Source organism: Pecten maximus, chromosome 5 (assembly GCF_902652985.1).
Source record: "Pecten maximus chromosome 5, xPecMax1.1, whole genome shotgun sequence".
Classification (NCBI taxonomy): Eukaryota; Metazoa; Mollusca; class Bivalvia; order Pectinida; family Pectinidae; genus Pecten; species Pecten maximus.
Genome location: NC_047019.1, coordinates 36,021,136 through 36,048,826, shown reverse-complemented (window position 1 = coordinate 36,048,826; position 27,691 = coordinate 36,021,136). Strand labels below are relative to the sequence as shown.

General features: G+C 37.7%; 1 protein-coding gene across 2 annotated transcripts in view; it reads left to right on the top strand.

Annotated features, from left to right (window-relative positions):
- LOC117327912 (zinc finger protein AEBP2-like) overlaps positions 1-23,054 on the top strand; it is a 76,766-nt gene extending 53,712 nt beyond the window's left edge. For both annotated transcript variants that reach the window (XM_033885153.1, XM_033885154.1), the window contains exons 3-6: positions 5,487-6,043; positions 20,398-20,522; positions 21,600-21,667; positions 22,689-23,054. In XM_033885153.1, coding sequence (XP_033741044.1) covers positions 5,487-6,043; positions 20,398-20,522; positions 21,600-21,667; positions 22,689-22,836 — 898 coding nt within the window. In that variant the 3' untranslated portion in view covers positions 22,837-23,054. The remainder of the gene's footprint in view (positions 1-5,486; positions 6,044-20,397; positions 20,523-21,599; positions 21,668-22,688) is intronic.
- Positions 23,055-27,691: the final 4,637 nt, after the last annotated feature.

The window sequence follows — 27,691 nt, the reverse complement described above, 5'->3', positions numbered from 1 at the left end:
GTTGTGTGTTATAGGGTAGTTAAGGTTGTGTGTTACTAAGGTAGCTGGGAATGTTGTGTGTTACAGGGTAGTTGAGGTTGTGTGTTACAGGGTAGCTGGGAATGTTGTGTGTTATAGGGTAGTTGAGTTGTGTGTTACTAAGGTAGCTGGGAATGTTGTGTGTTATAGGGTAGTTAAGGTTGTGTGTTACTAAGGTAGCTGGGAATGTTGTGTGTTATAGGGTAGTTAAGGTTGTGTGTTACAGGGTAGCTGGGAATGTTGTGTGTTACAGGGTAGTTGAGGTTGTGTGTTACAGGGTAGCTGGGAATGTTGTGTGTTACAGGGTAGTTGAGGTTGTGTGTTTCAGGGTAGCTGGGAATGTTGTGTGTTACTAAGGTAGCTGGGAATGTTGTGTGTTACAGGGTAGCTGGGAATGTTGTGTGTTACAGGGTAGTTAAGGTTGTGTGTTACTAAGGTAGCTGGGAATGTTGTGTGTTATAGGGTAGCTGGGAATGTTGTGTGTTTCAGGGTAGTTAAGGTTGTGTGTTACAGGGTAGTTAAGGTTGTGTGTTACAGGGTAGTTAAGGTTGTGTGTTACAGGGTAGTTGAGGTTGTGTGTTACAGGGTAGCTGGGAATGTTGTGTGTTACAGGGTAGCTGGGAATGTTGTGTGTTACAGGGTAGTTGAGGTTGTGTGTTACTAAGGTAGCTGGGAATGTTGTGTGTTACAGGGTAGTTAAGGTTGTGTGTTACAGGGTAGTTGAGGTTGTGTGTTACTAAGGTAGCTGGGAATGTTGTGTGTTATAGGGTAGTTAAGGTTGTGTGTTACTAAGGTAGCTGGGAATGTTGTGTGTCAGGGTAGTTAAGGTTGTGTGTTACAGGGTAGTTGAGGTTGTGTGTGTCAGGGTAGTTAAGGTTGTGTGTTACTAAGGTAGCTGGGAATGTTGTGTATTACAGGGTAGTTGAGGTTGTGTGTTTCAGGGTAGCTGGGAATGTTGTATGTTACAGGGTAGTTAAGGTTGTGTGTTTCAGGGTAGCTGGGAATGTTGTGTGTTACAGGGTAGTTGAGGTTGTGTGTTTCAGGGTAGCTGGGAATGTTGTGTATTACAGGGTAGTTGAGGTTGTGTGTTACTAAGGTAGCTGGGAATGTTGTGTGTTACAGGGTAGTTGAGGTTGTGTGTTTCAGGGTAGTTAAGGTTGTGTGTTACTAAGGTAGCTGGGAATGTTGTGTGTTTCAGGGTAGCTGGGAATGTTGTGTGTTACAGGGTAGTTGATGTTTTGTGTTTCAGGGTAGCTGGGAATGTTGTGTGTTACAGGGTAGTTGAGGTTGTGTGTTACTAAGGTAGCTGGGAATGTTGTATGTTACAGGGTAGTTAAGGTTGTGTGTTACTAAGGTAGCTGGGAATGTTGTGTGTTATAGGGTAGTTAAGGTTGTGTGTTACTAAGGTAGCTGGGAATGTTGTGTGTTATAGGGTAGTTAAGGTTGTGTGTTACTAAGGTAGCTGGGAATGTTGTGTATTACAGGGTAGTTGAGGTTGTGTGTTTCAGGGTAGCTGGGAATGTTGTATGTTACAGGGTAGCTGGGAATGTTGTATGTTACAGGGTAGTTGAGGTTGTGTGTTACAGGGTAGCTGGGAATGTTGTGTGTTACAGGGTAGTTGAGGTTGTGTGTTACAGGGTAGCTGGGAATGTTGTGTGTTACAGGGTAGTTGAGGTTGTGTGTTACAGGGTAGCTGGGAATGTTGTGTGTTACAGGGTAGCTGGGAATGTTGTGTGTTACAGGCCTAGGGTAGCTGGGAATGTTGTGTGTTATAGGGTAGTTAAGGTTGTGTGTTACAGGGTAGCTGGTAATGTTGTATGTTACAGGGTAGTTGAGGTTGTGTGTTTCAGGGTAGCTGGGAATGTTGTACGTTACAGGGTAGTTGAGGTTGTGTGTTTCAGGGTAGCTGGGAATGTTGTGTGTTACAGGGTAGTTAAGGTTGTGTGTTACTAAGGTAGCTGGGAATGTTGTGTGTTACAGGGTAGTTGAGGTTGTGTGTTACTAAGGTAGCTGGGAATGTTGTGTATTACAGGGTAGTTGAGGTTGTGTATTACAGGGTAGTTACTGTAGCTGGGGTTGTTACGGATGTTGGACATACTGTTGTGTGTTACAGGGTAGTTAAGGTAGCTGGGGTTGTTACCGATGTTGGACATAATGTTGTGTGTTACAGTGTAGCTGGGAATGTTGTGTGTTACAGGGTAGTTGATTTTTTGTATTACAGGGTAGTTAAGGTAGCTGGGGTTGTTACAGATGTTGGACATACTGTTGTGTGTTACAGGGTAGTTAAGGTAGCTGGGGTTGTTACCGATGTTGGACATAATGTTGTGTGTTACTAAGGTAGCTGGGAATGTTGTGTGTTACAGGGTAGTTGATTTTTTGTATTACAGGGTAGTTAAGGTAGCTGGGGTTGTTACAGATGTTGGACATACTGTTGTGTGTTACAGGGTAGTTAAGGTAGCTGGGGTTGTTACAGATGTTGGACATACTGTTGTGTGTTACAGGGTAGTTAAGGTAGCTGGGGTTGTTACGGATGTTGGACATACTGTTGTGTGTTACAGGGTAGTTAAGGTAGCTGGGGTTGTTACAGATGTTGGACATACTGTTGTGTGTTACAGGGTAGTTAAGGTAGCTGGGGTTGTTACGGATGTTGGACATACTGTTGTGTGTTACAGGGTAGTTAAGGTAGCTGGGGTTGTTACGGATGTTGGACATACTGTTGTGTATTACAGGGTAGTTACTGTAGCTGGGGTTGTTACCGATGTTGGACATACTGTTGTGTGTTACTATGTTGGCTGGTGTTGTTATGGATGTGGGACTCTCTTCATTGACAGAACTCTTTGTTCCACTGATGTACTTACAAGTGGCTAACCCCATTTGTCCACTGGTTATGCAGTATCAGCAGAAACAGATCACCAGTAATAAACAGATACAGCTAATTACAGCCTGTAATCATCACTGCTAGCCATAATACAGGGATTTAATGAACATGTATTGAACAGTATACATTTAAACACTATAACCTCTGTAAACTACCATTAAATCCATTGTGTAATCTGTCAGCAGGGCAAGTATTGATCAGGATGTAGGCCACTGGGTCAGTGGTATATACCGACAGCTGTGTCTGGTGACTCCCCTAGTGTCAGGGATAAGTTTTTCTGTGTACCCAGGGGTTTTCTATATCCAAAGGTTGTGCTTTATGTAGCAAGACATCAGCACAAGGTCAAGGTCAACATCTGTGTTGTTACTAGCAAGCTGATATGAGATCAGATTAACTCTTTGATAATGACCTTACAGTTTTTTTTTATCCCTCCAACTTTTACTTGCTGTGGTAATTCTGTTTTATGTAAGGTAAATGTATTTAAAATTATCATACATATACAAAAGTATGTTTTCATCACATATATTATAGTTTTTCTATGGCAGCCATCCATCGTCAGTTGTTCCTTTTAAAACTGCTAGGAAAAGCTTAGTGATTTTACTAGATCCTGACTGGACCATTCCTGGTCCAAGGGAATAGGATTCATTTGATAATATCAAGAACTCCTGGCTGTCAGAGTAGATGGTACTAGCTTACTCGTAGGACCTTGTATAAGGACATGGCTGCTCACCCTATAAGGGGGATTGATGTGCCTTTGGCTGGCTATACTGTCACTGGTACCTATATCACAATATCACCTTCATCACTTACAAACAAGATTAATTTGTCTTGGTGATGTGTAGTGGGTGTTTGGATATGCCTGTGATATGCTAGAGGGTGTTTTTATGAGGTTAGATATTGTATAACCATAGTTACATGTAAGTGGCAGAGGCTGACATCCCTGAGTAATCTATGCCACCAGGATGGATCTGTGTGTAGAAGTTTAAGTTGACTGGCAAACCTCCTGTCAGTTCGAATCGGCACATAGTTGGAACACATATCTTTAACATTGCAAACAATAATTTTCTAGCTAGTGATAGTTCGAACTCTGATGATTGTTTATAATTGACCTTTTTTCGGATCAGCATGGGAAAAATGCTAAGATTTTGATCAACAGACACTTTTAGGGTAATGGATGTTAGTGTGATGATTGAGGTACAGCTATGACAGACAAACCTGAAATATACGCCACAGATTTCAGCGTTGATTCATTTTTTTACATTGTAAAAATACATCGTACACAGTACAGCTAATTGTAACTTGAGCCAATACAATGTAACTGTTACATGTGATCAGTACAAGCTGATATTACGCAGTATGGCAAACTGAAAAAAATGCCAGTATATTGTCAAATACAGTGTACATGTTAACGAAGCATTTTGATTTTTCAATTGTACCCAGACATCCCTAAATTATTGCCAATCAAGGTATTACCTGTAAACATACCGTATTTATTCTAATAAACGTCCTGGAGATCAAAATTTCAGAGTCGGTAAGTTGTGAGATATGTAGTATGTACCCATTTCACACCATGAAACATGTGTATATGTATCCAAAACATTATAAAACTAAGTGACAAACATTCTGACACCGGGTATGAAATTGCAATTACATACCACGGTAAGTTCTTTTTCTCGAATTGAGGAATTTTCCTTTCCAAAAAAAAAAGAGGGGGCGTTTATTAGAATAAATACGGTATGCCTTTATATTAGGTAGAACAGGTCATGCGAGGTGTCGGGTCAAGTTGAAAGGACAGATCACCGGTATAGCTGGATAAGCATTCCTATCCAGTCAAAGCAATCATAGGTGTCCCATTTAGTGATGGGTAATTTTAAAGGTGTCAAATAAGTTTGGTAGATATTAGGACTGTTAAGTTACTTTTAATTAATTTAAAAGCATGTTGCTGTGACCTAATATTACTAAAGTATTATATATATTTGTCAAGTAGTAATAACGACAGTACAGTAAATTGTCGAATCTGCCCCTTTATCAAGACACAGGTTCATTAAATATAACATATACATGCAATAGTTTCTAATTCAAATATAAAAATATATAACCGTGCACAGTGGTCTCTGCTTCATACCAGAACGATCATAATTTGATATCAGGAAATAAAGAAAGTTAAATATCTGTTGACATTGAATTAAGTAATAAAATACTGTCATTTTACACATTATAAATATACTAACGTTGTTGTTGTACACATGTTTGTGCCATGTTTGACACTTTGCTGATATTTTTGCTGATATTGACTCTGATAGTTCCAGCTGGTGCTTATTTTCTGAAGCACAATTTTGTATGATTCCAACAGGTTCATCAATATTTAATTAATTTTGTTCAAACTGACCAGAGGTTTACTGTAGCCAAAGACTCTGGTCAAGAGAAAGAAGCAGTGCTTCCCTGTGAATTGTTTTACTTATCCACATCCATTGTTATGACTGAAGTGAAAGACTAGATAGCTCTTACCAATGACACTAGTATCAGACTGTGTGTGTTCCATTGCAGTGGTACGAATCCTATTTAATATATAACATGTTTTGTGTTTCAGTTTGTCAGAAGAGAAAGAGATTACAAGACTAGTGGAGGGGGGATGTGCATCAGAACAGGTGACCCCCGACACGTCGCGTTCGTGTACACCTTTATCCATCGTGGGGAGCTGTGTGCTCAGCCCCATCAGTAAGGACAGTCGGCCGGCAGACACGCAGTGTAGTTGTAAAGAGACCTATATAGCATGTAAATGGAAGGACTGCGAATGTGGGCTCGAACCCCCAGCTCTCATGGACCATATCAGACAGTGTCATGTAGACACGCAAAGTGGTGAAACTTATGTGTGCCTGTGGCTGGGATGTAAAGTGTATAATAAAAGCTCGTGTTCTAGGTCATGGCTGGAAAGGCATATACTAAGTCACAGCGGCGACAAGCCGTTCAAATGTATTGTGGATGGATGTGTGATGAGATTCACCTCCCAGAAAGGACTGGAACGCCACGTAAATAGTCACTTCGCCGTGCAGCAGAGCAACAACAACCGCACACAAAAGTCCCGCGAGGACACGCCAACCAAAATGTGGCGCCGTAAAAAGTTAAAACGGCGGCGCCATACGGCAGGTAAGAAGGGTTGATTCATTTCAAAGTGTATCGAATGTTGGCAACAAGACTAAACAGTGGAAAAGGTGGAGGTAGCCTTCTGTCAGCTGGTACAGAAAACTGTTAGAGTTATTCCCCTTTGACAGGTTTCTCCTATCAAGATAAAATTGAGTGGTACAGTGATCATGATACACAGTAACTTGCACTGATTTCATTGAATTGTGACAGACAACTGTGATGGTATCATTTGTCTAGTTTTCCTAGCTGTCTTTCACAAATTATTAATTTTCCATAAAAATTACATTCAGTGTTGTCTTAAACAGCTACTTCAGGGAAGTTTCAGAACTGGTTGTTTTTATCCAGGTGGAATTATTTTTCTTTAATATTTGACTAAATTAGACACAAAAGATCTTGAACCCTTTACGTGATGTTCCTGGCAGAAAGTATCCTTTTATCTATGTAGTTCATACTGCACATAAACTCACTCAGTTGGTATACCATTTCTTTCATCAATGTGTTTTTATATCAAAAGGTTAGATTCCAATATTTAAAAAGAAGATTCGTTGTGATAAGGAGCTTTTACATAAGTTTGAGTTTAAATATGGCTTTAAAACTGATATAAAACCATTTCTTTTTGATAACTGTCACGGAGCCGAGATTAAAGTAAAACTGCAATGAGTGTTTCAATCAATATCATATAAAGAAAGGGTGTTATGTAATATTATAGCAGACTGTTGTGAGTGCTGGGAGGCCAGCGTGAGGAAACCCTATCATACCTGTAGTTAGTACTGGGAGGCCAGCGTGAGGAAACCCTATCATACCTGTAGTTAGTGCTGGGAGGCCAGCGTGAGGAAACCCTATCATACCTGTAGTTAGTACTGGGAGGCCAGTGTGAGGAAACCCTAGCTATCATACCTGTAGTTAGTGCTGGGAAGCCGGTGTGAGGAAACCCTAACATACCTGTAGTTAGTACTGGGAGTCCGGGGTGAGGAAACCCTAACATACCTGTAGTTAGTACTGGGAGGCCGGTGTGAGGAAACCCTAACATACCTGTAGTTAGTACTGGGAGGCCAGTGTGAGGAAACCCTAACATACCTGTAGTTAGTACTGGGAGGCCAGCGTGAGGAAACCCTTTCATACCTGTAGTTAGTGCTGGGAGGCCGGTGTGAGGAAACCCTATCATACCTGTAGTTAGTACTGGGAGGCCAGCGTGAGGAAACCCTATCATACCTGTAGCTAGTACTGGGAGGCCAGCGTGAGGAAACCCTATCATACCTGTAGTTAGTGCTGGGAGGCCAGCGTGAGGAAACCCTATCATACCTGTTGTGCTCCTGTCTCGTATTATTGGTATGGAAGTTCACCTTAAAGTACTCCCTACACATTTGGCAACACTTTCCGAGTATCCAGTATTAATTGGTTTGCGATATAGAAGATAGTTACAGGCCCTGCTAAACTTGATCCGAGCTTTACTGTAAACATGATGAATTAAGGGGTGTGTGTTTAAACTCTACATATATATATATATATTTACTGATACACAAAAACATATTGCCTATATATATAGTGTCTAGTAATACAGTAACTGTATGATTATATACCTAATTACTAAGTGTCTGGTAATACAGTAACTGTCTGATAGACCTAATTACTAAGTGTCTAGTAATACAGTAACTGTATGATTATATACCTAATTACTAAGTGTCTAGTAATACAGTAACTGTCTGATAGACCTAATTACTAAGTGTCTAGTAATACAGTAACTGTCTGATAGACCTAATTACTAAGTGTCTAGTAATACAGTAACTGTCTGATAGACCTAATTACTAAGTGTCTAGTAATGCAGTAACTGTCTGATAGGCCTAATTACATGGTGTCTAGTAATGCAGTAACTGTCTGATAGACCTAATTACCTGGTGTCTAGTAATACAGTAACTGTCTTGATAGACCTAATTACCTGGTGTCTAGTAATACAGTAACTGTCTGATAGACCTAATTACCTGGGGTCTAGTAATACAGTAACTGTCTGATAGACCTAATTACTAAGTGTCTAGTAATACAGTAACTGTCTGATAGACCTAATTACCTGGTGTCTAGTAATGCAGAGTTTGTGTACTAAATTCAGAAATGTAATATTTCTATACTGTACCTCAAATAAGCCCTTTCACTTAGTGTAAAAGTTCTTCAATAAAATGATGATATAATGCATACTTAAAGGAATAGCAGGATCAGGACACACAGAGTAAAATATTTATATGCTGAAAGTGGAATAAAATCACAGACGAATAGGCAATTATGTCCTCTTGAAACAGCTACCACAATACAATTTGACAACACTTTTAAGTTGTTTAAAACCAAACACTCGAACTGTATGCAGTTGTCTTGGTCCATATATATCACCAGGAAATTATAGCGGCCATTGTTTGCCTCAATGCATTAAAGCTTTATAGACATCCTGTTTAAATTTTCATCTGAAGGGTCTTTTCCAATTTAGATTGAAATATGTGAAGATGTGCACTTTCAGTGTGAGCGCATCATAACTACAATAATAGGCCTCTTACACTAAGGAAACTGGGTAATGGATCAATAGGAATAACTTTTCCTGTCAGATTAACTGGACAATGGATCAATGGAAAGCTGTGCCAATCAGATTAACTGGACAATGGATCAATGGGAAGCTGTACCCATCAGATTAACTGGACAATGGATCAATGGGAAGCTGTACCCATCAGATTAACTGGACAATGGATCAATGGGAAGCTGTACCCATCAGATTAACTGGACAATGGATCAATGGGAAGCTGTACCCATCAGATTAACTGGACAATGGATCAATGGGAAGCTGTACCCATCAGATTAAGTGGACAATGGATCAATGGGAAGCTGTACCCATCATATTAACTGGACAATGGATCAATGAGAAGCTGTACCCATCAGATTATCTGGACAATGGATCAATGGGAAGTTATACCCATCAGATTAACTGGACAATGGATCAAGAGGAAGCTGTGCTTATGATTAATAGACGTAAAAATAGTAAAGTTTTCTAGCTCATATAATATAGACATGAGTATATCAATGTAAATAAGATTATGGAAGTAGAGTTCTAGATTATCGTGTTGATATGAGAAAAAGTCCTACATGAATTTCGGATGAAATTTAAGTAAGTGAATTATGTGATTCAAAACATTCTTTATTTTAGCCTGAGCTTATACAAATAGGAAAGCTATCACCAAATTCAGCTCGTTTTAATTCAGCCGGCGTCGACTTTTCCATCTAAACAACTTCTTCTCAATAACAAAAAGGCCCAGAGACCTAATGTTGGTGAAGGGCTACCAAGTTTGTTCATATGAATGTAGTTGACCTTCACTCAAGGTCACAGGGGTCAAAATTGCATATTGAAATATTTTCTTCTCAATAACCAAGAGTCCCACGGGTTGATATTGGGTCTGTAGCATGCTGGAGTGAAGGCTAGGGCTACCAAGTTTGTTCAAATTAATGACCTCAACCATCATTCAAAGTCACAGTGGTATCTGTATGATAGTGTCATAGTCCACAACTAACAACAGGAATATCTGTATGACAGTGTCATAGTCCACAACTAACAACAGGAATATCTGTATGACAATATCATAGTCCACAACTAACAACAGGAATATCTGTATGACAGTGTCATAGTCCACAACAAACTGTAGGAATATCTGTACGACAGTGTCATAGTCCACAACAAACTGTAGGAATATCTGTATGACTGCAGTGTCATAGTCCACAACTAACAACAGGAATATCTGTATGACTGCAGTGTCATAGTCCACAACTAACAACAGGAATATCTGTATGACAGTGTCATAGTCCACAACAAACTGTAGGAATATCTGTACGACAGTGTCATAGTCCACAACAAACTGTAGGAATATCTGTATGACAGTGTCATAGTCCACAACAAACTGTAGGAATATCTGTATGACATGTACAGTGTCATAGTCCACAACAAACTGTAGGAATATCTGTATGACATGTACAGTGTCATAGTCCACAACAAAATGTAGGAATATCTGTATGACAGTGTCATAGTCCACAACAAACTGTAGGAATATCTGTATGACAGTGTCGACGTCATAGCCCACAACAAACTGTAGGAATATCTGTATGACAGTGTCATAGCCCACAACCAATGACGGGAATATCTGTATGACAGTGTCATAGCCCACAACCAACTGTAGGAATATCTGTATGACAGTGTCATAGTCCACAACAAACTGTAGGAATATCTGTATGACAGTGTCATAGCCCACAACCAACGACAGGAATATCTGTATGACAATGTCATAGCCCACAACCAACAACAGGAATATCTGTATGACAGTGTCATAGTCCACAACTAACAACAGGAATATCTGTATGACAGTGTCATAGTCCACAACCAACGACAAGAATATCTGTATGACAGTGTCATAGTCCACAACCAACGACAAGAATATCTGTATGACAGTGTCATAGTCCACAACTAACAACAGGAATATCTGTATGACAGTGTCATAGTCCACAACCAACGACAAGAATATCTGTAAGACAATGTCATAGTCCACAACCAACAACAGGAATATCTGTATGACAGTGTCATAGTCCACAACCAACGACAGGAATATCTGTATGACAGTGTCATAGCCCACAACAAACTGTAGGAATATCTGTACAACTATGTCATATTTTATTAGTCCACAACCAACAATATTTAGGAATATCTGTGAATCAAATTAATCAAAAATTATTGAAATCAACATCCACATCATATTGATCATATAATCCTGTTTAACCAGGCAAGAATTAAAGATATTGTTTCACCTATACCTATATACATACAGCAATGTTAACTTAATCCTGAAATACAAAAATATTCACCTTGGTTTATTGAGGAACATGTCTATACAGTAATTAATAGGGACATAGCCTTCCTTCATTAATAACCAAGTTTTTTTGTGTGTGTGTTATTACATGTAGATTAAGGGCAGTATACTTTTTATTTTGACCTCTGTAGTAACTGGAATTACTCAGCGATTTATTATCAAAGACCTAAACATGTTTACAATCGAGTTTGAGTGAATCGATATATTAGTAATCTTCTAGACACCACAATGGTGACAGGTTGTTATGAGCTATGTGGCTATCTCATGGTTTACTATGTGAGAAATGGTCCTCAATCACGGACACCTTTAGATCCATTCAGTGACAACATATGATTTGGAGTGTATTCAAGTATCATGCACAAAGTGATATTGAAAGCATTTAAAAGGTTTGAAATAGCTATTATTCCTCAAATTATTTAATATGTTACGCAGTGACTGCATTTAAATGGACAAGTATATAATAGCCTTGATGTGACATTGTACAGTATCTATTACGGTGAAGTATTGGGAATTTGAGAAGTGGGCTTGGCATTTAATAATTTAGTTTTCATTGCAGTAATATAAGATATATTGGAATTTTATTTTACTTAACAGTTTTATGATATTGTTTCCCTAAGAGTAATACTTCCTGAAAAGCAATACTGACTTAAATAGATAAAATAGATATTTGGCAAAGATATAATACACAACTCCATAGACCAGGTATTTTTTGATAAACATATAGTTATACTTTCTTACAAAATGCCTATTCCAATGTTTGTGTTGTGCAATCCATTTAAAGGGAATGTACATACTGCTGTATACTGAGTACATAATACTATACATAATACTGTATACTGGGTACATAATACTGTATACTGGGTACATCATACTGTATACTGGATACATAATACTGTATACTGGATACATAATACTGTATACTGGATACATAATACTGTATACTGGATACATAATACTGTATATACTGGGTACATAATACTGTATACTGGATACATAAAACTGTATACTGGGTACATAATACTGTATACTGGGTACATAATTCTGTATGCTGGATACATAATACTGTATACTGGATGCATGATACTGGATACATAATACTGTATACTGGATACATGATACTGGATACATAATACTGTATACTGGATACATAATACTGTATACTGGGTACATAATACTGTATACTGGATACATAATACTGTATACTGGGTACATAATACTGTATACTGGATACATAATACTGTATACTGGATACATGATACTGTATACTGGATACATAATACTGTATACTGGATACATAATACTGTATACTGGATACATAATACTGGATACTGGATACATAATACTGTATACTGGGTACATAATACTGTATACTGGGTACATAATACTGTATACTGGGTACATAATACTGTATACTGGGATACATAATACTGTATACTGGATACATAATACTGTATACTGGATACATAATACTGTATACTGGATACATAATACTGGATACATAATACTGTATACTGGATACATAATACTGTATACTGGATACATAATACTGTATACTGGATACATGATACTGTATACTGGGTACATGATACTGTATACTGGATACATGATATTGTATACTGGATACATGATACTGTATACTGGATACATGATACTGTATACTGGATACATGATACTGTATACTGGGTACATGATACTGTATACTGGATACATGATACTGTATACTGGATACATGATACTGTATACTGGGTACATGATACTGTATACTGGATACATGATACTGTATACTGGATACATGATACTGTATACTGGATACATGATACTGTATACTGGGTACATAATACTGTATACTGGTTACATAATACTATATACTGGGTACATGATACTGTATACTGGATACATGATACTGTATACTGGATACATGATACTGTATACTGGGTACATGATACTGTATATACTGGATACATGATACTGTATACTGGATACATGATACTGTATACTGGATACATGATACTGTATACTGGGTACATGATACTGTATACTGGGTACATGATACTGTATACTGGGTACATGATACTGTATACTGGATACATGATACTGTATACTGGGTACATGATACTGGATACATGATACTGTATACTGGATACATGATACTGTATACTGGGTACATGATACTGTATACTGGGTACATGATACTGTATACTGGATACATGATACTGTATACTGGGTACATGATACTGTATACTGGATACATGATACTGTATACTGGATACATGATACTGTATACTGGGTAGTGGTGCGCCGATCATCGATTATAATCGGTTGACGAATCGAATGCACCTTCGATTTCGACCATCGATTTCCGTTTTTCAAGAATCGATCATCGAACGCGCCCGAATCAAGGGAAGTCACTCTAATGTTATAACCTTAGAATAAAGATGGCGGACGGCTGCCTCGTCGTCGATGACTCCGTTGCAATTGCCACTACAACGGATACTGATACAGAGCTTATAATTCGACCACCCGGGGTTGGAAAGGCAAAGTCAAAAGTATGGAATATATATGCATTCCGCAAAATAAAAAAAGAATGGGGTCCTTCTAGAAAAAACCTTGACATGACGGTCGCTGTTTGCCGCCTTTGTAAGAAATGTTACAAAAATACAAGTAGCTACATTTCGGTATTTGATAGTATTAGATAGTGAAAGACTTATACAATGACTCCATCTGTTTATTATTTTCGATAATAAGTAGCCCTGGAGGAATCATTTGGTTTCTTAATGATAAGTTTTAGCATTTTATATATATTAGCTGAGTAATGAGGTATGTTTCTGCTAGGTATAAGGGAAACAGTCCAGCCACATTGCTCAATCCCTGCATACTTATATAATCTCGCAATAGGCAATACACAATCTACATTCTACAAAGAAGCACATTTTTATTTATATTTTGTAATTTCATACTGTAATATTAATAGATAAATTTATGGTTTACCACAATATTTGAAATTAACATTTATTCACTGAACTGTTAAGTTATATGTTTCCAATTTATATTTTTGTTAAATCAAAGAAAGTAGATTTGTTAATTAGTTGTTACTTAATCTGTTGAATAAAACTTTGCTAGTTATAATATTTTTTCTCATAAATAGGTTTCTGAAACTTTCTTCGTCAGTTTTGGAAGTCCCAACTATTTGGCCATTGGTAGACAAATTAAAAGCGCTAATAATTGCATTTTCATGCATGATTAATAAAAAAAAAAAAAAAAACAACAACACTGGTAGTCTGGTACAATTACAATGTAAATATCCAATGCAAATAATGGCAATATCCATCAATGCATATTCAATGGGATATAAGCTCTATGGCATCGCATCATTGCTCTTTTGTAATTCTTGATGTTATATGTGTACCTGCTCATATTGTATTCTACTACTTTTGCATCTAGAATTCAATGAACAAAAGTTACCAAGACCATGTAGAAAATGAAAATGTCACTTTATTAACAAAAGTATATAATCATTGACAATTTCATGTTTTATAAACAAATCTGTGAAATCCAGATACTTTTACTGGACTTCATTCTTCTTGGATAATTAATATCTATTTTTGAAGTCATAGCTGTTGACCAAAAGTACAGTTGTAACTGTCTTAATCATTCAATCATACATTCATGTGAACTATCAACTAAGAAATAGGAATAATTACACTTATAAAAGATAATTATTGATACACATTACATAACAAAATGATGATTAATAACTGAAACAAAACACTTGTGATTTAACCGATTATTAATCGGTTGACTACATCGGTTGTCCTATCCGATGCGATCCGATAATCGAAACAGATTTTCAACAGATGTCCCGTCACTAATACTGGGTACATGATACTGTATATACTGGATACATGATACTGTATACTGGATCCATGATACTGTATACTGGATACATAATACTGTATATACTGGATACATAATACTGTATACTGGGTACATGATACTGGATACATAATACTGTATACTGGATACATAATACTGTATATACTGGGTACATAATACTGTATACTGGATACATAATACTGTATACTGTATACTGGATACATAATACTGTATACTGGATACATAATACTGTATATACTGGGTACATAATACTGTATACTGGGTACATGATACTGGATGAATAATACTGTATACTGGATACATGATACTGTATACTGGGGTGCATGTGAATGTTAACACTGTAGTACTCCTAGTTATGTGAAGGTTATACTTGATAACACTGTAGTACTCCTAGTTATGTGAAGGTTATACTTGATAACACTGTAGTACTCCTGGTTATGTGAAGGTTATACTTGATAACACTGTAGTACTCCTGGTTATGTGAAGGTTATACTTGATAACACTGTAGTACTCCTAGTTATGTGAAGGTTATACTTGATAACATTGTAGTACTCCTGGTTATGTGAAGGTTATACTTGATAACACTGTAGTACTCCTAGTTATGTGAAGGTTATACTTGATAACACTGTAGTACTCTTGGTTATGTGAAGGTTATACTTGATAACACTAGTACTTCCTGGTTATGTGAAGGTTATACTTGATAACACTGTAGTACTCCTGGTTATATATATGTGAAGGTTATACTTGAACATGACAGTTGTATGTTACCCTGGTATTGATCTAGTCCTGGCTGTAAGCTGTTCTGGTGCTGGTTGAAATAGCATGCAAATTTACTTATGGCAGAGCATTTTTTAGGACAGAATATTAAAATGTCTGTTACTGAATCTAGTCTTTATATAATGTTATTTTTAAAGTTATAGCTAATGATTGACAACATGTCACAGAGAGCCACATCATCACATTGTATCCAGACACCAAATCACATTTCCAGGTTTGAGTAGACTGGCTCAGAGGAATTTTGTATGACATTAACTTTTGTAACTGCATGTACTGTACTTCCCTTTCATCTCTCCACAAACTGTTTCTTTTTCCTTTAACTTTTTGTTTCTCTCTCTCTTTCATCTCTCCTCCAACTTTCAGTTGACTAAGTCATGTTACAGACTAGTGTTAGCTAACACTTAGGACCAAGTCGGGATACAGACTTGTGTTAGCTAACACTTACAACTGAGTCGTGGTACAGACTAGTGTTAGCTAACACTTAGGACTGAGTGTAGGAGTAAGTGTTAGCTAACACTTAGGACCAAGTTGGGATACAGACTTGTGTTAGCTAACACTTACGACTGAGTCGTGGTACAGACTAGTGTTAGCAAACACTTAGGACCAAGTCATGGTACAGACTAGTGTTAGCTAACACTTAATTAGGACTGAGTGTAGGAGTAAGTGTTAGCTAACACTTAGGACCAAGTCGTGGTACAGACTAGTGTTAGCTAACACTTAGGACTGAGTCGTGGTACAGACTAGTGTTAGCTAATAATAAACACTTACAACCGAGCCATGGTACAGACTAGTGTTTTTTTCAAAGCTTCAAAGTTGTTTTAGGATGAGAGTGAGGCTGTTAATCCTTATATTGAAACTAGGATGTTCACTTTTCTATTGAATGGAAGTTTGTTCATAGCAAAGACTTTGTTTTTTCTGGGAGTTATCTCCCCTTTAATGAGATTACTGGATAGTAAGATTTACTGTTAGACATTTAGTCCCCAAGGTTTGTGGTTTACCCTGCATTCTAACAAAAAAATTCTCAGAAACAGTGGCACAGGTTCAGAGTAAACAACCATGTAATGATTTTTAAAACTTAAAAGTTTTGCAGCGTCCACAGTTTTATAAATCTCCTTTCTATGTTTCAACATCTGTTTCCACTGATTTGATTTATCTGGACTTCCCTCCTGGATTTTCACATTATTGCTCCCAAGCATTGATCAGTGACCAGACCTAAAAAGATAAAACAGATGTATATTGCAGTTTTAGATCAATTACAGTATTCAACATGTACTGTATACGTATCTGATACTACTTTTTTTAGCTCACCTGCCCGAAGGGCAAGTGAGCTTATGCCGTGGTGCGGCGTCCGTCGTCCGTCCGTCCGGCCGTCCATCCGTCCGGCGTCAACTTTTTCATTCAAACGACTTCTTCTCAATAACCAAGAGGCCCAGGGACTTGATATTGGGCCTGTAGCATACTGGGGTGAAGGGCTACAAAGTTTGTTCAAATAAATGACCTTGACCTTCATTCAAGGTCACATGGGTCAAATAGGCTATAATCTTCAAACGACTTCTTCTCAATAACCAAGAGGCCCAGTGACTTGATTTTGGGCCTGTAGCATGCTGGGGTGAAGGGCTACAAAGTTTGTTCAAATAAATGACTTTGACCTTCATTCAAGGTCACAAGGGTCAAATATGTTATAATCTTCAAACGACTTCTTCTCAATAACCAAGAGGCCCAGGGACTTGATATTGGGCCTATAGCATGCTGGGGTGAAGGGCTACAAAGTTTGTTAAAATAAATGACCTTGGCCTTCATTCAAGGTCACATGGGTCAAATAGGCTATAATCTTCAAACGACTTCTTCTCAATAACCAAGAGGCCCAGGGACTTGATATTGGGCCTATAGCATGCTGGGGTGAAGGGCTACAAAGTTTGTTCAAATAAATGACCTTGACCTTCATTCAAGGTCAGATGGGTCAAATAGGCTTTAATCTTCAAACGACTTCTTCTCAATAACCAAGAGTCCCAGGGACTTGATATTGGGCCTGTAGCATGCTGGGGTGAAGGGCTACAAAGTTTGTTCAAATAAATGACCTTGATCTTCATTCAAGGTCACATGGGTCAAATAGGCTATAATCTTCAAACAGCTTCTTCTAAATAACCAAGAGGCCCAGTGACTTGATTTTGGGTCTGTAGCATGCTGGGGTGAAGGGCTACAAAGTTTGTTCAAATAAATGACCTTGACCTTCATTCAAGGTCACATGGGTCAAATAGGTTATAATCTTCAAACGACTTCTTCTCAATAACCAAGAGGCCCAGTGACTTGATTTTGGGTCTGTAGCATGCTGGGGTGAAGGGCTACAAGGTTTGTTGAAATAAATGACCTTGACCTTCATTCAAGGTCACATGGGTCAAATAGGTTATAATCTTCAAACGACTTCTTCTCAATAACCAAGAGGCCCAGGGACTTGATATTGGGCTTGTAACATGCTGGGGTGAAGGGCTACAAAGTTTGTTCAAATAAATGACATTGACCTTCATTCAAGGTCACATGGATCAAATAGGCTATAATCTTCAAATGACTTCTCAATAACCAAGAGGCCCAGGGACTTGATATTAGGGGTGAAGCATGCTGGGGTGAAGGGCTACAAATTTTGTTCAAATAAATGACCTTGACCTTCATTCAAGGTCACATCGGTCAAATAGGCTATAATCTTCAAACGACTTCTCAATAACCAAGAGGCCCAGTGACTTGATATTTGGCCTGTAGCATGCTGGGGTGAAGGGCTACCAATTTTGTTCAAATAAATTACCTTGACCTACATTCAAGGTCACAGAGGTGAAATCGGCTTAAATCTGTAAGCAATAATTTTGCAATAGCCAAGAGCCTGCAAGACCTGATATTAGGCCAATAGAATGCTGGAATGAAGGACTAGAAAATTTTAAATATGAATAAAACTAGCTTACAATGATATTTGAATAAAGAGGTAATCAACATAGTATCTTTAGAAATGACCTCAATCAACTTCAAAGTTGCTGTAGAGCCAGGTGAGCGATACAGGCCCATTGGGCCTCTTGTTTTTACACTTGATGATGCTATATATGCACCTTTTGGTTATCCTTACATAAATGTTCAAGTGGAAGTTGTAGTATTGGCCTTGGCTTACAGTTCTAGTTTATATTGTATCACACAATGATAAATTGTCAGCCTCTGTATCACACAATGATAAATTGTCAGCCTCTGTATCACACAATGATAAATTGTCAGCCTCTGTATCACACAATGATAAATTGTCAGCCTCTCTATCACACAATGATAAATTGTCAGCCTCTCTATCACACGATGATAAATTGTCAGCCTCTGTATCACACGATGATAAATTGTCAGCCTCTGTATCACACAATGATAAATTGTCAGCCTCTGTATCACACAATGATAAATTGTCAGCCTCTGTATCACACAATGATAAATTGTCAGCCTCTGTATCACACAATGATAAATGTCAGCCTCTCTATCACACAATGATAAATTGTCAGCCTCTGTATCACACAATGATAAATTGTAAGCCTCTGTATCACACAATGATAAATTGTCAGCCTCTGTATCTTTCAACAGTAAATTGTCAGCCCTGTATCACACAGTGATAAATTTTCAGTGTGGTAAGAAAACTATTAATTATACATTGACATGACATTTAAATGGTAGCTGATAACCTAGAATTTTTAATTCACTATTCATGGAGGCAAAAACATTCAAATAATTGTGAGTTAAAGGCATTTCATTGTTTCTGTATCAGTTTTATTGGTAATTTTAATGGAATTTTCTGATGCTAGTGCCGCTGTTAAGTTAGGCTTTATTCGTTTATAGATTGAGGTGTATATATAGGCTTTATTCATTTATAGATTGAGGTGTATATATGTAGGGAAGGTGTCTGAAGATGGTTGTGAGAGGAAACTCTCTATAAAGTCTTGTCCTCCTTCCCTTACTGCTTATTATTTAAGACTCTGGTTCTGAGTCAGAAATAAATTCAATCTTTACCGGGCATCGTGACTCCGGAGACCAATTGAATATCGATTCCTGGAGAGAAAACATCTTGTTTAACATCCCTGTAATACAAAGGCAGTGTGATGGTTCTATTGTTTGTCTGGCACTGTCCAACACATTCTCCTCCAGAGTTTACAACTCAAAGTTTCTTTTTTAATTCCAAGTCAGCAATTCTGTGGCAATAAAATGCTGTGATTTTGCCTGCTAACTTAAAACAGATCACAAGGGTGACATATAACGGTGATCAAATACACACGTTTAGGTACAAACAGGAAAGTACTGCAAACAGTGGCATTTGTTTAGTTAAATCAATAAAGACAGCGTTACTGAAATAGAACTGTATGATATAAACAAGGAAGATGTTTATAGTAAGAATCACAGTTCGTTCAATGAAAATTTGGGAAAATTCACCAGAGTCGAAATACAATTTTAAGAATTACTCCTTCACTATATCCAGGTAACAAGAATACATGCAAACGACTTCAATTGACAGATGTATATATATGTTTTGTATACTATATATACAACTTCCTTAAATGATGATTTGATAGAATTAAACAAAACATTATCTGCCAAGTACTCATTACAAAAAATTATGAGATGCATGAAAAATTACAACATCTCCACAGAATGACAATAACTAGAGCAATCATTGTGATATTTAAGAATACAATCTGATTATAAAATCAATTGTTTTATTGTTTGCCTCTTTACAGACTAAAGGAGTTGTCAGATTAAACAGGTTTCTCTATGATGGTGTTTATTTTACAGTACGGACGACAGACTTCTTTGACTCAGGAATCATGGAGCAGTTACAGCAAGAGCTGATGAACTTCACCGAGCACACTCACATTGATCTCAACGGCAGCTCAAACTCTGTCACATTCCACAGTTCTGTAAGTAGTCACACCTCAAACTCTGTCACATTCCACAGTTCTGTAAGTAGTCACACCTCAAACTCTGTCACTTTTCACAGTTCTGTTAATAGTCACACCTCAAACTCTGTCACATTCCACAGTTCTATAAGTAGTCACACCTCAAACTTTGTCACATTTCACAGTTCTGTAAGTAGTCAAACCTCAAACTCTGTCACATTCCACAGTTCTGTGAGTAGTCACACCTCAAACTCTGTCACATTCCACAGTTCTGTGAGTAGTCACACCTCAAAATCTGTCACATTCCACAGTTCTGTAAGTAGTCACACCTCAAACTCTGTCACATTCCACAGTTCTGTGAGTAGTCACACCTCAAACTCTGTCACATTTCACAGTTCTGTAAGTAGTCACACCTCAAACTCTGTCACATTCCACAGTTCTGTGAGTAGTCACACCTCAAACTCTGTCACATTCCACAGTTCTGTGAGTAGTCACACCTCAAAATCTGTCACATTCCACAGTTCTGTAAGTAGTCACACCTCAAACTCTGTCACATTCCACAGTTCTGTGAGTAGTCACACCTCAAACTCTGTCACATTCCACATTTCTGTAAGTTGTCACACCTCAAACTTTGTCACATTCCACAGTTCTGTAAGTAGTCACACCTCAAACTCTGTCACATTCCACAGTTCTGTGAGTAGTCACACCTCAAACTCTGTCACATTCCACAGTTCTGTGAGTAGTCACACCTCAAACTTTGCCACATTCCACAGTTCTGTAAGTAGTCACACCTCAAACTCTGTCACATTCCACAGTTCTGTAAGTTGTCACACCTCAAACTTTGTCACATTCCACAGTTCTGTAAGTTATCACACCTCAAACTCTGTCACATTCCACAGTTCTGTTGTCACATTCCACAGTTCTGTAAGTAGTCATACCTCTGAGTGATAGTAGATTGTGTATATGGATTAGGGTGTTATGAGTGTTTCATTGTACTTCACATCAGCTAACTTCAGCATTAAAATGTTATTCATATTAATTGCATTTAAATGATATAATTGTATAAGTTACATATTTATGATATTTTCCTATTAACAGGTCCTAGCCAGACGAAGGGAAGAATCAGGCAAAGTCAAAGTGCTACTTCATTGGTCACCAGAAGATATGTAAGTCTACAGTAATGTTTGATTAATTTCATTAAGGTAACTCTGAGATATATAAATTCTCCCTAAGTTAATATCTGTTTAAGTCAGATATATATAAATTCTTCCTTAGTTCATGTCTATTTAAGTCGGAGATATATAAGTTCTCCCTAAGTTAATATCTGTTTAAGTCGGAGATATATATTAGTTCTCCCTAAGTTAATATCTGTTTAAGTCGGAGATATATATTAGTTCTCCCTAATTATATAAGTTGATATCCCTTTAACTCTGAGATATGTAAATTCCCCCTAAGTTCATGTCTAGATCTGTTTAACTTTGAGATATAGAAATTCTCCCTAAGTTAATATCTGTTTAAGTTGGAGATATATATTAGTTCTCCCTAAGTTAATATCCCTTTAACTCCGAGATATGTAAATTCTCCCTAAGTTCATGTCTAGATCTGTTTAACTTTGAGATATAGAAATTCTCCCTAAGTTAATATTTGTTTATCTCTTAGATATATAAATTTCCCCTAAGTTCATGTCTGTGTAACTCTGAGATGCTGTAATTGTAAGTCAGAATATCCACTTGATGTAAGTATAAGCATATAGAAATTACTTCATGTACAAGCTTCAACTATTACAGTACCAGCCTATTTTAATAGAGTAGCACTAGCTTAGAGCATTCAATGAATTTCCTCATAACACTGATATGAAGCAGTTTACATTGTTTTAGTCATCTGACTGAAGGGTCAGGGTGATCGATAGCCATCATGCTCTGCCTTCTCAAAAGTTCCACCAGTGGACAAGAAAGTGCATTCAGGAGCAAAATATAAGGGAGACTGTGCATGCTGTAATTGTGTAACTTTGGTAACTTAAACAGACTAAAATATACAGTAAAAGGTTTGATCAAGTCGATAAAGTTAGGTTATTGTGACCTTCATCAACAGGTCAAAGGTCAAACAGTTAAGAATTTTCCATGAAAACTTTTATGTGTTCATGAATTATAACTAGTAAAAGGTGATTCTATTATCCTCTTGTTGTAGTATACCAGACAAATGGGTGTCAGAATCGGAGGTGCCAGCGTTACACACGTGTACCATTCCTGTTCGCCAACTACCTCAGGACACTGCCCTAGGTCTCCATCCTTCTCTGTACCGTCGTCACAGGTACCGGAAACATCGCAGGAAATGACCAATGGTCAACTATCAAGGCCAAATCACCAAAAGTACTTTCATGTGCAAAGACCAAAAGCAAAGACTACAGAGGACTTATTTTACACCATTGCGAGACAAATACTATTTTTATCATGAACCTAACCAATGCTGATTCTTAACCCATCACACCACCTGCTTCTAGTGTGATCAACTCCAACTATGATGAGGATGAGGGTAGGGGGTGGGGGCAGCAACTTTTGTCAGTAGGGGTGGGGGGTACCAACTTTTGTCAGTAGGGGTGGGGGGGTACCAACTTTTGGCAGAAGTAAAGAGGGGGGGGGGGGGGGGGGGGGGTACTTACTTTTCACAGTAGTGTGGAGGTGATCTCTAATTATGGGGAAAGGATATTTCCGCCAACTTTTAGTATTGGGGAAGGGGACATTCAGCAGTTTTAATGGGAGTGTATATCTAATTAATGAGAGGGAACATCTAGTTAATGGGTTGGGAGGGGGCAACAAGCTTTTGGTATTGGGTGGTGGGGATCTGGTCAATAATGGGTTGGGGATCCCAGGGGAGGGGAAGGGACAGCCAACTGTTGGCAGCAGGGTGAGGGAGTGGACAGATTATTTAAAAGGAAAATACATAGAATTGGATTCCTACTAACCTCAGGGTTTTAATATTAAAAAGAGAAAACATGAAATGCAAAATCACTTTTGTATATTGTTATATCATGAAATGAACCATTCATCACCATTGTCATCCTCATTATCATTCAAAATTTACCTGCTGCAATAAGAACAAAAATGGCCGAGATTTGCAAGTTGTTACATAAGATCAGAATGTGAGATTGTGAGATTGGTAACTTACTCACTGTGAACATGACATTGATCAATACAACGCTGTAATGGAGGTACAGCAATCAGGAACAAAAACTGTTATAAACTGTTTAAATACTGTAAGACTGAATCATGAGTATGATATAGACATCACTTAAAAACCATTAGTAAACGTGGAGTTTGTGAGTTAGTAGTAGATATTCATTTTGAGGGGATGTTAAAGGACAATTGTAATGAACATGAAACTGTAGAAATTTACAGTTATGTATTATAGCAAGTACAGTATAATTGTTTTATGGTATTTGTAAGAAAAGTGTTGTCATGATTCCTATGGCCTCTAGCCGTCAGGTCTAGATCCAAAACTATGGTACTACAGCTCCATAGGGGGAGTTACTGGTGAGGTCCTGATGTAGAGATGTGTTGTAAAGATTGGATAAAACAAGATTTTTAAAAATTGTATGATATCTCAAATTACCTTTTACAAAATAATTTGGTAAAGAAAGACCTTTAATTGTTATGAAATGCATTAATGACAATGTTGCATGACTAGAAATAATTAGATGTCTGCCGATGAGAGTAGAGGAAAAATACTATAAGATTTGTTATATACTATGTAAGTTAGGAAATGTACAGATGTTTCCTTGATTTTGTACAGATGCTGATCTCAGTCTTACTTGTGAAAGTTGTAATGGACGTGGTATTGATTCCGTGTGGATTTAACTCAAAAACACTGACTGCACACAGCACTACAGTCTTTGGTTAAATTCTGATATTTTTTAACAAAAATGAAATAGATGAACTGATGATTCCTAATTCTATTGATATTATGGATGTGTGATGACTGATTTAGAGGACATGTTTGTAATATTGCCCACCACAGCCTGTGGGTCATTGATAAATTGATCCTATGTAAATGGGCTAATTTCTAAGTTGTTAACTTCCTCTTTTGTTGTTACTGTAGCTTTTTATGTTCATGATTATTTGTAGATATATGTATGTTATTTTTTTAATATTCTCTTGTTTGTGAACCTCTGTTGGAAGGAAATGGATTCAAACCATGTATTTCTGACCCCCTTACATGTTCTGATGTTGTTGTTTTTTTTTTAATTTTTTTAAATCATTTTAGAATTTAAATACTTGAATCTCCATAGTATATTAAGAAATCATATTACAAAAAGTTGAAACCTCCAGAAGCAACTAACTTGTTTTATTATTCTATAACTGGTTATTGATTTAGTAAGTTGTAAGGAATTGATGCGGAGATTAGGGGAGTGAGGGTTGTCAGGCCGACTTGTGTTAGAACTGTTCCCTTCCTCCATTGACTCACAATCCTCCTCAGGACCCAAACTTAGGCTGTATATTTTACATAATTTCTGTTGATATAATCTGTATATTTAAGAGGTAGAATCAATGATTTTTGTACATACTTATTTCTACTTTAGTTCCATGTCAATTAGTCATTATGTTTGTCCAACTGTAGTAAATTCTACGCCAAACCAAATACCAAACACCTGATTTATTGCAATGTTTCCTTGGTTAAACTCTGTGGTAACTCAAATCCTACTGTAATGTTGCTACATACTCTGTGGTAAAAAAAGTGCTACTGTAGTTGGCTTATATAGCTTTATATGCTGCTGCTACGTGTTATTACTATAGCTCAACTGTAAATCATCTAGCTGTATGCTGTGTCGCTACTGTAGTATGCCTAGCTATACATGCTGTGGTGCTAATGTATATGGCCAAGCAAACACAATAGCACTACTGTAATTGGCCAAGCTATACACTGTAGCAATGCTGTAGTTTGCCAAGCTGTTAATGCTATGATGCTACTGAAGATGGTTTAGCTATACATTTTAGTGCTACTGTGGTTGGTCTAGCTATACACTATAGTGCTACTGTGGTTGGCCTAGCTATACACTATAGCGCTTCGGTTGTTGGCCTAGTTATACACTATAGCGCTACTGTGGTTGGCCTAGCTATACACTATAGCGCTACTGTGGTTGGCCTAGCTATACACTATAGTATTACTGTAGTTGGCCTAGCTATACACTATAGCGCTACTGTAGATGGCCTAGCTATACACTATAGTATTACTGTAGTTGACCTAGCTATACACTATAGCGCTACTGTAGATGGCCTAGCTATACACTATAGCGCTACTGTGGTTGGCCTAGCTAAACACTATAGCGCTACAGTAGATGGCCTAGCTATACACTATAGCGCTACTGTAGATGGCCTAGCTATACACTATAGTATTACTGTAGTTGACCTAGCTATACACTATAGCGCTACTGTAGATGGCCTAGTTATACACTATAGCGCTACTGTAGATGGCCTAGCTATACACTATAGCACTACTGTAGATGGCCTAGCTATACACTATAGCACTACTGTAGATGGCCTAGCTATACACTATAGCACTACTGTAGATGGCCTAGCTATACACTATAACGCTACTGTAGATGGCCTAGCTATACACTATAACGCTACTGTAGATGGCCTAGCTATACACTATAGCGCTACTGTAGTTGGCCTAGCTATACACTATAGCGCTACTGTAAATGGTCTAGCTATACACTATAGCGCTACTGTAGATGGCCTAGCTATACACTATAGCGCTACTGTAGATGGCCTAGCTATACACTATATCACTACTGTAGATGGCCTAGCTATACACTATAGCGCTACTGTGGTTGGCCTAGCTATACACTATAGCGTTACTGTAGATGGCCTAGCTATACACTATAGTATTACTGTAGTTGGCCTAGCTATACACTATAGCACTACTGTGGTTGGCCTAGCTATACACTATAGCACTGCTGTAGTATGCCTAGCTATACACTATAGCGCTACTGTGGTTGGCCTAGCTATACTAAAGCACTGCTGTTGTTGGCCTAGCTATACACTATAGCACTACTGTAGATGGCCTAGCTATACACTATAGCGCTACTGTAGTTGGCCTAGCTATACACTATAGCGCTACTGTAGTTGGCCTAGCTATACACTATACAAAATGTAGCTCTACTGTAGTTGGCCTAGCTATACACTATAGCACTACTGTAGATGGCCTAGCTATACACTATAGCACTACTGTAGATGGCCTAGCTATACACTATAGCGCTACTGTAGTTGGCCTAGCTATACACTAGTATTACTGTAGATGGCCTAGCTATACACTATAGCGCTACTGTAGTTGGCCTAGCTATACACTAGTATTACTGTAGTTGGCCTAGCTATACACTATAGCACTACTGTGGTTGGCCTAGCTATACACTATAGTATTACTGTAGTTGACCTAGCTATACACTATAGCACTACTGTAGATGGCCTTTATATTCCCTGTATCACTTCTGTAGTTGAATTTGATGTTACCATATAGGCCTTTAACTAAATGCTTGACCATATATAGCAGAATATTTTGTACATGTTGAATACAGTTATTTAAAAAAAATTGTACTATTGAAAGGCCAGTGTTTTGTTGTTTTACGATCTCAATTGAACCCATTGTTTTTTTCGTTGAAGCAACATTGATGAAATTTTTACAAGGCTAGACTTAATTTAACATTGTCTATTTGTAAACATGAGCAGCTATAGCATCTCCACTGCTTGATGAGGTACAACCATGATACAGGTCTGAGATGATCTGTTGCCATTTCTAATGCAATATATCTGTTGATTAATACAACTTTGGTCCCTTGTCAGAAATCTGACAAACACTAAGGTTTATTAAGATGTTAATTGTCACAAGAGTTGTGTATACAGGGTACTGTTGTCTGGTAAACACTACGTTGTATGTACAGGGTACTGTTGTCTGTGGTAAACACTACATAGTGTATTAGTTTATCTTTGTGACAACAAGCTCAATTATCGTAGGTGTAAGTGAAGCACCTAAATTACTGTGTAATGGTACATACGAATCAAATATTTAAATTCTAGTCTCTTTTTGCTCCCTCTCCATGTAAACCTCTTTTTGTTCTCCTGCAGCCAATGAAAAACAGATAGGGTATGTCAGCTGACAAATGAAGAACATTTAGGACGTGTCTTATAGCCAGTAAA